Here is a 12,918-nt window from a genome sequence, read left to right on the forward strand (position 1 = left end):
TTGTTAAGCAGGTTAGCCTGAACTTGACAATGATCTTACCGGTGGTGGTTGTTCAGTAGATGGGAAATGGGTTATATACAGAAGCAAAGATACCCAGATAAATAAGAGGATTTCTTCCCCCACGAAGCTGAGAAATAAGATTTTAGAAAGACTCCCCTGCCGCCATTGTCTGTTTGAGCACACTTTGTAGGTTTCCTGTTTATTCCACTGTCATTACTTCTCCAGGGACCTTGTGTTTTTCCTCTCTTACCACCTGGGATTTATACATCTCAAATAGAATTAAGTATTGTGAGTTACAACCTCTTTATCACGAACTGGGTTCCGTAGAAAGGTCTGACCAAGCTGTAAACTTTAAGGTACTTACCCTTGTTTTTAGCACGTATATTTCACTTACTGGAAGTGGATATACTCCTGCATCAGAGACTGATGGAGATTATAGTCTTATAATTATATTTTATTTAGAGGAGTAAAGTCTGTTTTTAAAAGGTGCCCATGGTCATGCCAGGGCATGGTTGGTAGAGATTGCAGAATAAACATCATGAAATCCCATGAAATAGCTGTGATTTTATGAAACACGTTTTTTCCTGTCACTCTCTCAGGGGCTTAATATCTCTTACTTTGGTAGATCATGGACACTTATGACTAAGCCCAATTTTCAGATACTACAGTAACTTTAATAATTTGGTCACACTAATACAGAATTTATTATGTCATCATCAAACCAACTAGCTTTTGCATGAAAACTGAAGAAAGCATTTCCCAGGGAATGTAAAGGGTAAACAAAATGTAGGGGGGAAACATTTAATCTGCTTTAAGGGCACAAATGATATTTAAGAACACTCAGGATGTACACGTTTTGTTAATCATGAACCTTCAGAAGATCTGGTGATGAGCAGTTTTTTTCTTGGCATTTTTTATGTAGTAGGAAAAGCAGAAGATGTTCAGTAATGAGTGTGCATCACCGAGCCAAACTCCTCTCATCTAATTTGCCTGAATAACCACATTTTGTTGTACTGTAGTATTTCATTAATGTAACAAAACTAAAATTGCCTTGGGAATTCTGGGGACTCGTAATCATGATGCTACATAGGGTTTTTTTTTTTAACCTGAAGAATTAGCTAGAAGCTAGTAAACAAAGAGAATGTGGCTTTATAATGAAGTTTTTTTGACCACAACCTCTCCATAGTTACTTTGTCACTGAAAAGAAAAATTGATTCTCAACTGATCGAATACTCATTCTCAATCTTTGGCTGGTGGGGAGTGGGGGTGTGGGGTGTACTTTATCTGCTGTGGATGTTTATAACTATTTAGCATGCCTCTGCAGTGAAAACTTCTACAGTGTTCTTGTTTTTTATTCAGTATTATGTTTTTACTGTAGCCAAAACTTTCTATGACTGAAAGAAAAAAAGCAGGTTTTTATACAAAATTAGGGAGGATACTGAGCCACAGTAGGGTTGTTATTTTGATGAATCTGTTCCCAAAATGAACTATCATTCCAGAATTGCATCGTGGTAATAAATTAGGGCATTGGGTAAGCGACACTAAGAATTCCGTGACCATTTCTTGGTGTATCACCCGGATCTTTTTTTTTCTCTCAAGGAGTTTATCGCTGCGCCATCAACCCAGTGCCACTGGCCACATTTTTTTCCTTTGAGCGCTTGCAATGTGGTCCGTCTCAACTGAGACATACTTAGTGTGAAATCCAGACCAGCGTTCAAAGACTCAGTGTGGGAAAAAAGCAAAATATCACAATAATTTAACACGTTAATTACATGTTGAAGATGTAAGATTTTATTGAGATATATTGAGTTAAATATATTTCACTTCACCTCTTTCATTTTACTTGCAATATGGCCACTAGAAAATGTTAAGTTGCTCCGGGCTGGAGGACAGCACTGGTTTAAGAGGGTATCGGAAGCCATTTCAGCCAAAAGGGCCCGTCATACATCACTCAGCCTTTCCATTTGCTTTTCAGCCAACTGTAAGCTAGTTTTTTCTCCCACCGTTTTACTCAAAATAACTCGCTCCGGGTTCCTTCCTGGTCCCCGTTCCTCCCCTGTCCTGGGGGTGGCGCTCTTCCCCCGCCGCTCCTCCCGGGGGCTTGGCCGCCCCCAGGCCGCGGACCCCCGCCTGTCCCGGTGCAGGTCTGAGGATGCGGGGCTGACGGCCCTCTGTGCGGACCTGGACCCGCGTATCGGGCAGCGGACGACAACATCTCCCTGTTCCTGCGCCATCGGCCGCCTGATGGGATGCCTGTGGGGTTGGCCTCTGTAATGTGTGGTATTTCTTCGGGGCTTTTTTGTTTGCTTTTTGTTTTTGCATTCCTTGCTTCATCATAGCGTTTTCATGCTGTTTCCCTCTCGAGACTGTCGGAAACAAGATAAGGGCACATTCTTCAGAGGGCTGTTTCCAGGCGCACTCTTGCGTTTGCCCGTCCCCTGCAGGCGATGCGCTGACCGCTGGCTCCCCTGTGTTCTTCCCTCTTCTCTTTCCCTGAGTGTCCTCCGTCCCTCCCCTCCTCTGCCATCGGTGGCCCACAAAGCCCCGCGAGTCCTGCCCCCCGGCCCCCTTTTCTTTCCAGTCTCACACCTGCCCCCCAACCCCCGGCAGGCCCCTTCCCGACATTGCCCTCCCTTCACATCCACCGTCCCTGAGTCCCCGGGAAGGAGCATCCGCAGCGCGCCCCCAGCAGGCGTCTCACCCCTTAACCCCATCCCAGTTCTCTATAGGGCGCCAAACCCCCCGATGTCATGGTATTTTTTTTGTTCTTTTTCCATCCCTATTAAAAGGTAAGGCTCCAAAGGAACAGGGGACTCCTGCCTGTTCCCTGCCATCGCCCCAGGCCGTAGCTCCCAGGCAGGCAGTGAAACTTTGTTGAATAAAGGATGACATCCTTTTTCCCCTTCCGGCTCTGCCTGCTTATCTCCTCTGTGATTCTCCAAGGCAGACCGACCCCCTCTGGTTTATTTATTGCCTGAGCACGTTGTGGACCATGTACTTCCCAGAGAGAAGCCCGACAGGCTCTGATAATGAACTCCGGTTGTGGACCTGTCCTCACACACAGTACAGATCCTGTGAGGTTTTCCTTGTAGCTGTCGCCTTTCTCCCTTTCGCTCGCTCAGCGGCACTGCTGTGCGCCTGCGGGGCCGGGCCTGATCCTGGTGACATCACGGGGGCCGGCCCGTGGCTCCTGTCCTCATCAGGTTCTTCCCACCCTGGTGATGAATCTCCACGCATTTTCGTAACAGGAGAGGGTAGGCTGTTGGGTCTGGTCACGTAGTAGGACGCTTTGCAAAGACAGGGACCATCCATACCTCGGTTTCCTTTGCCACATCACAGCCCTTCACGTGGTGGAAAATTGCGATAATCTGCTTCCCTGCCGTGCTAGGTCTTCTCTCCAAGTTGACACAAGGCTAAGAACAGAAAAAGGTGTCCTGGAGGGAAGGGGCCCACAGGCAGAGACGCCGCCGTGAGAGGGTGACCGGTCTGAGTGACTGGCCGCGGGGAGCCCGGAGCCGGGCGGGAACGGACCCGGCCGGGGTTTGTGGAGCACAGCGAGCAGCTTGAAGGCCACGGGCGCCGTGGGAAGCTGCTGAAGGCTTGGGCAGGGGGCTCGCAGGACGGATTTACACGGTCCAGAAGACCCTTCTGGCTGCAGGACGGCCAGTATTCTGTTGCAGTTAAGCTGGAAAGGGTGGTGGCTTGAGTTAGTGTTCGCCAGTAGCCAAGGTCGAGAAGGGCCTGCGTTTGGGGCTCAGATCAGTAGGATGTGGCGGCCGGGCAGCTAGACGGAGGCGGGGGCAGGGGAGTGACGGAGATGCTGCCCCGCCTTGTGCCCTGCTGGGGAGAGGGGCGCTCCCCGAGGCCCATGTCCATGGCACCAGGAGGGCCTGATCTGGGAGGGGCACATGAGCCTGATTTGGGCAAGATGAATTTGAGGTGCCCTTGCGACCTGAGAGGGGAGATGGCGGTGAAGGGTCGGTTGCAGAGGTCTGGACCATTCAGCCTGGGGTGCAGGCAGCTGGTGCGGGTGAGGGTGCAGGGAGACAAGAGGCAGGAGCCCCTGGATCAAGCTGTAGGGACCCAGTGCTGGGCGGGCCAGGAAGGGAAGACAGACCAACAGGGAGACAAGCAGCAGCCGGAGAGTTAGGAGGAAAACCAGGACAGTGTTTTGTTCTGGAACCAAGAGAAAGGGAGTTTGTAAGCAAGGAAGGAGCAGTGGCAGCATCAGGCAGCGCTGAGACGGAGCTTGGAAGAGAGCAGGGATGAGAAGACGGGGTCAGGTGGAGCGGTCAGCTGTGAGTGGGAGGAAGGGTCACATGAACATCACTGCCGACCTCTGGAGAAGCACGGTGTCACGGAGGAGGCAAGGAGTGACAGTCAGCAGGACAATGGGATGAATGTGCCATGGACAAGGTGCTGTGGGGCGGAGGGGCGCACTTGGTAGAGGACCCAGCCGGGCAGGAGTGAGTGATGAAAATAAACCCGCCAGGCAGGGAGGGCGGAGGGCTTCCCGAGCAGAGGCAACATGGATGAAAGGCCTGAGATGTGGCCCGTGTATCTTGCTGAGGGATTACAGCCAATTTGATTTGGAACCCAGATTCCCTGCAGCATGGCGACAGGGGATTCATCCAGAAAGGCAGGAGCTAGATCGTAAAACATTCTGGGTGCTGTGGCGAGGCGCTGATACCTTACTGGGGCCAACGCTTCTCAGTTTATCTTTGGAAATATTCTGAATGGCAAAAGACAGTAAGTGCAGACCCTCTCTAAAACAAACATAAACTCTTTCAAATCTCGTATTTTATTTTAAAAATTCTAATGAATTTTACTTCTAGTTCTTAATATATCTGCTCGACTTTTTACGCAAAAGTGTCAGGTTCTTTTCGATTGAGTCAAAATGACTTCGGGAACAAGAAGCCAATTCTGTGGCTCTAGGCGACATTCGCCATGTGCGTCCCGCCGCCCCCATTCGAGTGTGTCTGCTGGTGATGACTGACAGCCATCCCGCCATGGGGAGAGGAGATGCCGTGAGCAGCTTACATTGTGGGAAGATTATGGTACACTGGAGGATGGGTCGAAGGTGGGGAAAACTAGAGACAGGAGGGTAGTGGTCCACGTAAGAAATCATGAATCCCAGACTTCAAGCAGTGGGGACATTGGGATTTAGGAAACAGAATGAGCATGACTGGTGACATCACCCAATGTAAGCGGTGGAAGATGAAGACTGTTTGAGGATGATGCCCTGGTGCCTGACTTGGGCTTCGAGACTGGGAACACAGAAGAGAGGAGTGAGTTTAGGGGGTGCGGGGAGGAGGCCCTGTCTGACTGAGTTGTTGGCCAAATTGAAGGCCTTGCCCGTGGTGGTAGCTGAGGGTGGGGGCATTGCAGCCAGATGAACAGAGCTGACTTTCACTGTCGCTGCGAGTCCCGAGAGGGCTTAGGGTAGAAGCTGCCATCTAAGTGGCGGCGGAAGCTTTGATGGTTGATGAAACTGCCCAGAAATAGACTGCGGAGTCTCGGGAGGAGGGGCCGGCCTGCCAGAGCTCTTGGACGGCACCAATGTTTAAAAAGAGGGCATAGAAAAAAGTCCTGAGAAAATGGTGAGGGATCCGGAGAGAGAGGGGACTAGACCAAGAAGGAGCGTTAAGGATGACGAGTGGTTCCAGCTGCACAGCAGTCAGTGCGTGCAGAACCGAGCCTGAGTCGCCCACCGGCTTTGGTGGCCCTTCTGGTACTCACGGTACTGTGACCTTAGTGAGAGCGGGTGGAGTAGAGAGGGAAGCCCTGATTCAGCTTGACTGAGATGTGGTTGCTGGGATACCCGGCCTTGGCTTCAAGAAGCGGAGCTCCGAGGGACAGAGTGTGTTGGCTGGAAAGGGCTGCAGAGTCACGGGGGGAGGGCATTTTTTTGTAAGTGGTTTGATTTTGTTCTAAGATAGGAATAGATGCATATTTATATTTCTGTGCTGAGGGAGAGCCAGTGTAAGGGAGGAGATCGTGCAAAGCCTGCTGCCTCACACGTGCTAAGTATCCTGTGCACGTACCTGTGTAATGAATGTTTCCTGTGAAATCTCTCGAGCTGTTTCACAGGTAAAATCTGTCTGTTTCATGGGCGACCTGCCCTTTTTGCTCTTCATGCTCAATCTTGCTTTTATTAATCTGGGGGATGTTATTTTCCAGCCTCAGAACATTCTGCTGACAAGTGACTCTCCATTGGGTGACATTAAGATAGTTGATTTTGGTCTTTCAAGAATAATGAAGGACAGCGAGGAGCTGCGAGAAATTATGGGTACTCCTGAATATGTGGGTAAGTGTTCGGCAGAGTGGCGTGTGTCTCGTGTTTGGGGTCAGGCGTCACCTCTGTTGGGGGCTCGTGTGTGGCATGGGTAGTGGTGGGGCCAGCCATCCACTGGGCTGAAATTCCAACATCAGAGACCCCCTTCCTTTGAATTAAGTTATAAAATGGAAAACTTGGAAGAGTCAGGTACCAAACTTGTGATCCCTTTCCTGGAGGGCACTGGGAATTTGAAGAGATTGCTTCTCAGAGAAATAGGAGAGGACTTTCACAAAGCAGAGGACATCAGGTTATCTGAAGATGGAAGCATATTAACAAGGAAGGACCTTTTAAGAACTTCCGGTTGGTAGTAAACATTAGAATAATTGCAAGCCCTGTGATGGCACAGATGTGGAAAACAGGGCATCCTGTTGGACTGATGCAGTGTTGCGAGCTTCTGGCAGAAAGAAAAAGGAGAGAGCGCTCAAGTGATGCAGCATGGTTTGGTGGGAAAAGAACTATGACTTTTTTGATTGACTGGAAGGAAGATGGGGCATAGAAGGATCGTGGTTTGAATGAGGTTTTAAAAAAAAAAGCAGTGAAATAATTTAAAGGCTATGGCCAGATGTTAGAACATTTAAAATTTCAGAGTAGAAACGGCCCTTTGTAATTACAAGGCCTTGGATGTAGCCACGAGGCGGGGGTGCCGGGCTGCGTGGGTCCTTCAGGTCACTGTGGAAGCGGCCCGGGGCGACAGCAGCCCTGGGGAGGATGGAGAGGTCTTGTATCAGAAGCTGAGAGCAGCTTGACCAGGAGTAGAGAAGGCTGTGGCCTGGGCCTGCGGGAGGAAGGAGATTTGCTTGAGGGCAGAGGTATGAAGCAGGCAGACAGGCAGTCTCCTTCTGGAAAGCCTGGGGGCCTGGCGAGAGGACGGTGAACCAGGAGAGCCTTGAAGGAGCCGAAGAATAAAAAGGATTCAGGGGACACAGAAAGCCGCAGAGGACAGATGGGTTGAGGAAAATAAAGCTGTGTGGCAATGATAGTGCCAAAAATGATCTGAAGTTTTAAAATACTTTTTAAAGCCCTTCGATTTGGAACAGATCCTTCATTAATTAGGTGATAAAAGATACGCCAGGGAGAGAACCATCCTGCAGACTTGGCCCGTGTGCTCTGTGGACGGGAACACTTAATCTCCAGTGTGCTGACTGATAGGCATCATGACCACTAAGAGATTTAGGAATGTGGCTTAACGTGCTCCTTCAGGGAGAGCGGCATCCGGGTTGTGCAGCCAGTTTTTAATGGGTGGCCCTGTAAACTGAAGACACCCAGAGGTCCACGGAATGATTACAAGCGCAATCCCAAAAAATCCTAAGGTAATTCAGAAAGATACAGTACAGAAAAACACGGGGGGGTGTGTCTTCCCCTGGCCTGCCTTTTAAAGGGGAGTTTCAGCCTCCCACCCCCTCATCCCCCAGCCCCTGGCGTTTCAATACACGGAACGGATGGCCTGGGCGTGTTCTGCTCTGTAACTGGCAGCCGGGTGACCTTGGTCCCAAAACGCTTTGTACCTCTCGCGTTCCTCTGTCCATGAAATGGGGCTGGAGAAGTCCTGCCCCGCTGGACCTGCTCAGCCAAGCTCTGGGGTCAGCACCCAGCAGTGTCATCCCCACCCCTCCTCCCACCGGCTTTCGCTCTCCCGTAAGAGCGCCCACCCAGTAATTTGGATGCTGTGCATTTCATCATCAATTTCCTAGGAGTTTCTTTTCAAACTTTAAAATAAAGACTCATAACCTCCATTTCTCAACTCAACAGTTAGAGCTGGAAGTTGAGGAAATCAGCTCCCCTCGCGTTTCCTCCACCTCCTATTCTGGGCCAGGTTTGTCCCCAACCAGTAATGGATATTCGACTCTGAGCATTTTAGTTTTTCCTAGAATTAGAACATTTTCATTCCCTTTTTTATTGTAATTAGCACAGTTTAGGCTTTGATCTGTTTTTAAATGGATTCAGTACTTACTGCCCGTCTTTTCCTAGCCCGGGGCCTTCCTGTTTGTATACTTTTGAAATCAATCGTCTTTTGATTGACTGGATTGTATCAGTGGGTAGATTTTTCTTTTCAAGGATTTTCCTTATTTCCTCATGTCCTTGCACATCTGGGGATGTCTTTCTGTTGCCTTTCTGTGTGATTAGTAGTGGGGCCAGCCATCCACTGTGACGAAATTCTATCATCAGAGACCCCCTCCTTTGTCTTCAGTTTATAAAATGGAAAATTTGAAAGACAGCGGTTTAGTAAGCAGATTGTTTTTCTTAACCCTATGGAGTTGTCTGGGTTGTGTGGGATGCATGTCATCTGAGGATGCCCGGGGTTTTTATTAACTGTGTCGATTGACTTTTTATTAATGCGTGGGCATTTTAAAAGCTCACTCCAGCTGCAACACAGAGGGTAGATAGGGGTGGGCCGAGTTGGGGTCGGGGTGGGGAGTGCCATGGATGGGAGAGTGAGGGTGTGGGGAGGCAGAAAAAGATTAAAAGCAGTAATCCGTTAGCGCTGATGCTGGATGAGACAGAGGTTGTGGAAAGAGGAGAGTGTAAAAGTAGTCAGTTTATACAAAGGCAGTATTTATGCATCCAAAAATTAAAAAACACTCTCGGATCCAGCGATGGAGGATGGAGGTGCAAAAAGCATGTAAGTGAGTTACAAATGTCTAGTCAGACGTCACAGTAATTCACATGCATTTGATTTATAAAGTGAACTTAATTTCATTTTAGCCCAACCCTTAGTGTCTTATAGTTTGATGACTATTGGAATTTTTATCTCTAACAGCAAAATTTGGCATTTTTGCCCCCACAAAACTAAACGTTTTCTTTTGTTTCTAACACTAGCTCCTGAAGTTCTCAGTTATGAGCCTATCAGCATGGCAACGGATATGTGGTAAGAATTATTTATGAAAAATCGATCAAATCAGTGTCAAGAAATGAATCTGATACTAATTTCCTTTTACATTTCCATTCTGATCTAGGAGCATTGGAGTGTTAACATACGTCATGCTGACCGGAATATCGCCTTTCTTGGGTGATAATAAACAAGAAACATTCCTCAACATCTCACAGATGAATTTAAGTTTTTCCGAGGAAGAATTTGACGTCGTCTCTGAGTCAGCTGTTGACTTCATCAAGACGCTTCTGGTTAAGAGGCCTGAGTAAGTATTAGTTAATATTGATCTTTTGAGCAGTCGGCTCTGAACAAAAGTGGATTAACAGCTGAAACCCCAAAATGAACACCTGAAAATGTAGACATAAAATTAGGTGAAACTGGGGAGAGGGAGGGAAGGAGGAATGAAAAGACGGAGCACAGGGGATTTGGGGCAGTGAAATTACTCTGTATGACACTATAGTGGTGGCTCCATGGCATCATGCATTTGTCAAAACCCACGGAATGTACAACATCAAGAGGGAACCCTAATGTAAAGTGTGGACTTTGGTTGACAACAGAGTGCCCATGATGGTTCATCGACTGTACCCAATACGCCACACTGATGAGGGATGCTGAGGGGAGGGGAGTACACGCGTATGGGTGGGAGGGCTACGGGCGAACTCTCTGTATTTTCTGCCCAATTCTGCTGGGAACCTGAAACTGCTCTAAAAGAATAGTCTATTTTAAAAAAGAAAAAACTAGGTGAAACCTCTGGCTGCTTCTTATCTGTTGAAAGAAACAGTGGCAAAAATGAAACTGTTTTTAGAAACTGTGAGCTGTCCCTCAGTATAACAGATTTTCTGTACATCCTTGGGCTTTGAGGCAGGCTTTTCAGAGATCCCTTACTTAAATATTTGTCAACGTTGTGGGGAATGGCATTTGCACGCAAATGCCAAGACTTCTAGTTTTTACTCCGGAGTCACAATAAGCCGACAATACCTTATGCTCTGATCTGTAGGCGAAGTTTCAGACTGCCTTGTCCTAAGTAAAATGTGTATCTTTACACAGAGACCGAGCCACCGCTGAGGACTGCCTGAAACATCCGTGGTTGACGCAGAGCTGTGTGCACGAGCCTTCTTCCAAGGAGAAAGACACATCAGCAGAAGCAGATGGCCTCCAGGCAGGTGATTCTGTGCCTGAAATTAATTCAGAGCCTCAGAAACCGGAAACCGAGGAGTCGATCGTAACGGAGGAATTAATTGTTGTTACTTCATATACTTTAGGACAATGCAGACAGTCTGAAAAAGAGAAAATGGAGCAAAAGGCCATTTCCAAACGATTTAAATTTGAGGAACCTTTGCTACAAGAAATTCCAGGAGATTTTATCTACTGAGCAGTATTTCCCTTTAGAACTTTCTAAGATTTCTACATTGGAAACATTAATATTATTTATGGACTTCTGGCCAAATGGTACGTGTGCTGTAAGTGGATAACCAGGTATCCCTGATAGAAACTAAAATAACTTTGTCACACTGGTGCAGTTAGAGGAATCAAGCCAGATTTATAAAGTTGCCAACCAGGAGATTTAACGGGTAAAGTTATCTGTTTCAATGTCATTTTTTAAGAAGGGACATGTTGGAACCTTTTATTTCTACATCCTGTTTCTCCAGAATGAGAATTTGTATGCAAAGATAACTGTATTCACTTTCCTTAAAATTCCAAGTAAAAGTGCCAAAATTAACATCTTTGTAAATCTACCTTGCGTTATTCATACGTGTATCTGTAGCTGCATTCATGTACGTTGGTATCTACAAAATTGAGAGTTTTTCACTTTGGATTTTTGGCAGGGAGTCAGAGTTTAAACAGGTATTTTCCAAATTTTTGAGACCTAAAGCCAGTATAGTTTAATAACGTCTTATTTTTATATTTCATTACTGCTTTATATTGACTTGATTTTGCTCCTGTTGCCTGTCTGTTCCTAGCGCTTGTAAACCTATCAATGCAAAACCCGGCTCATTTTTTTCCTTCAACATCGCTAATAAGAGTGGTGGTGATTGGTCACCCCTGAGATGGTTCTGGTGTTCAAGGTCAAGGTTAAGTAATCCTGTGATACCAAACCAGCGTCGGCCCCTCAGTTGTCTCCCTCGTCACACCTTCCCTGTCTTGGCGGCCACCTCCTCACACGCTTGTCACTTAAGTTTGGTCACTTGCAAGTGTCAGTGTGATCTGATCAACACAGTGGTGTTTTGGTCAGTGAAGAGATGCTGGCACGTTGTTGGTAATAACCTCCCCCCACCCCGAGTCGGGAAGAAATACAAAATTAGAAAGCATGTCCACGCTGGCCATCGAGCGTCTGCTTCTGTTGAGTTTCACGTTAGCCCTCAGGCTCTACCTGGAAAAGTTCTAAAATGCCAAAATATTTATAAACCTTTATTTTGTTCATAAACAATATTTGACATTGGAGACTCTGTCATTAGGGAGGTCACCCTTGTCCCCAAAAGACTTAAAGAATGTACTCAACAGCATGTCATTTATTTAGGATTGAGCACTTCAGTCGTATCTGGGCCCCACAGTGAACAGTAAATTCCTTTAGGAAAAGGACATGCAGAAGCGTACACTGTGCAACTTAAAGCAACTAAATATCCTTCTCACGCAAACGAGTCTGAGGGTCCTTATTTCTGTTGTATTAGGTGCTGGTGAACCCAGCTTGTCTGTGTTCCGTGCGCTGCGTGCACGCACCACCTGTCACATGCGCTCTGCACCGTGCGCGTCGCACAGAGCTCTCCTCCCAGCCTGGCTTCCTGAACGTCAAAGTCATGCCGATGGTAGCGCCCAGCCCCGTGTGTGCGGGGGTCCTGGGCCAGACAGTCACAGGGATGGTCTGTGACGGCTCCCAGCCCCGCCATGCGGGCCTCAGGGCCCCCGGCGCTGTGCCCACACCGTCAGCTGAAACTGAGCCAGCAGTTCGAACCATCAAGTTGCCTTGTTTTCTCACTAAACTGGCTTATTTACTGTTTCTTGGAATCTAGCATTTCTAAACAGGCTTTTGAAAGAGGAAGAGGAAATTCTGCTACAGTGGCAGAGTTTTCAGTGAAAACCCACGGCCACAATGTTACGCGTCAGGTAAGTCACAATCTGGGGCAAATTTTTATCACTATCTCTGTGACAAAATTAGGAAGGAGGTGAGGAAAAAAAAAAACACCCACTACTGAATGATTGAATGACATTTTTATACTGGATAGATTTGTTAAGTTTTAGAATCATGTGGACAACAGACTTTTTCTAAACCATTTTTTTAATATTACATTCATAATAAATACATTTAGTACAACGGCTGTATTAAAAAAAGGATGGGTTTTCTCACAGCTGGCCACTGTCTGCAGAGCGCTGCTCACCCTTAGCAGTTTTTGTGCCTTAAATTCAGAGTTGTACAGAGCTTCTTAAGAAGCACATAGACTAGGAAAGGTTTTGGTTTATGTCCTATAAATGGAGCACAAATGCCTTCACAATATTGGACCAAGTCAAATCTTAACATTAATTACTAACCAACCAGCTCTGCACTTACCTAAAGCTGTTCATTTTTCCTTTTGACTGGGTTATGAAGGACTTAACAGTACTGTTGAGTTTATCCACACGGTTTCAACGTGATAATATTTTAGCTTGATGAGAAGTTGTTCATGAAATACGCAAAATGTACAAGGCGTTTTAGTCAGTCGGGAAATTGTGTTTTCAT

General features: G+C 47.1%; 1 protein-coding gene across 1 annotated transcript in view; it reads left to right on the plus strand.

Annotated features, from left to right (window-relative positions):
* STK17A (serine/threonine kinase 17a) overlaps nucleotides 1-10,926 on the plus strand; it is a 37,050-nt gene extending 26,124 nt beyond the window's left edge. Inside the window, exons 4-7 of the mRNA XM_031454626.2 lie at nucleotides 6,181-6,307; nucleotides 9,155-9,203; nucleotides 9,292-9,471; nucleotides 10,254-10,926. Coding sequence (XP_031310486.2) covers nucleotides 6,181-6,307; nucleotides 9,155-9,203; nucleotides 9,292-9,471; nucleotides 10,254-10,578 — 681 coding nt within the window. The 3' untranslated portion in view covers nucleotides 10,579-10,926. The remainder of the gene's footprint in view (nucleotides 1-6,180; nucleotides 6,308-9,154; nucleotides 9,204-9,291; nucleotides 9,472-10,253) is intronic.
* The last annotated feature ends 1,992 nt before the right edge of the window (nucleotides 10,927-12,918 follow it).

Source organism: Camelus dromedarius, chromosome 7 (genome assembly GCF_036321535.1).
Source record: "Camelus dromedarius isolate mCamDro1 chromosome 7, mCamDro1.pat, whole genome shotgun sequence".
NCBI lineage: Eukaryota > Metazoa > Chordata > Mammalia > Artiodactyla > Camelidae > Camelus > Camelus dromedarius.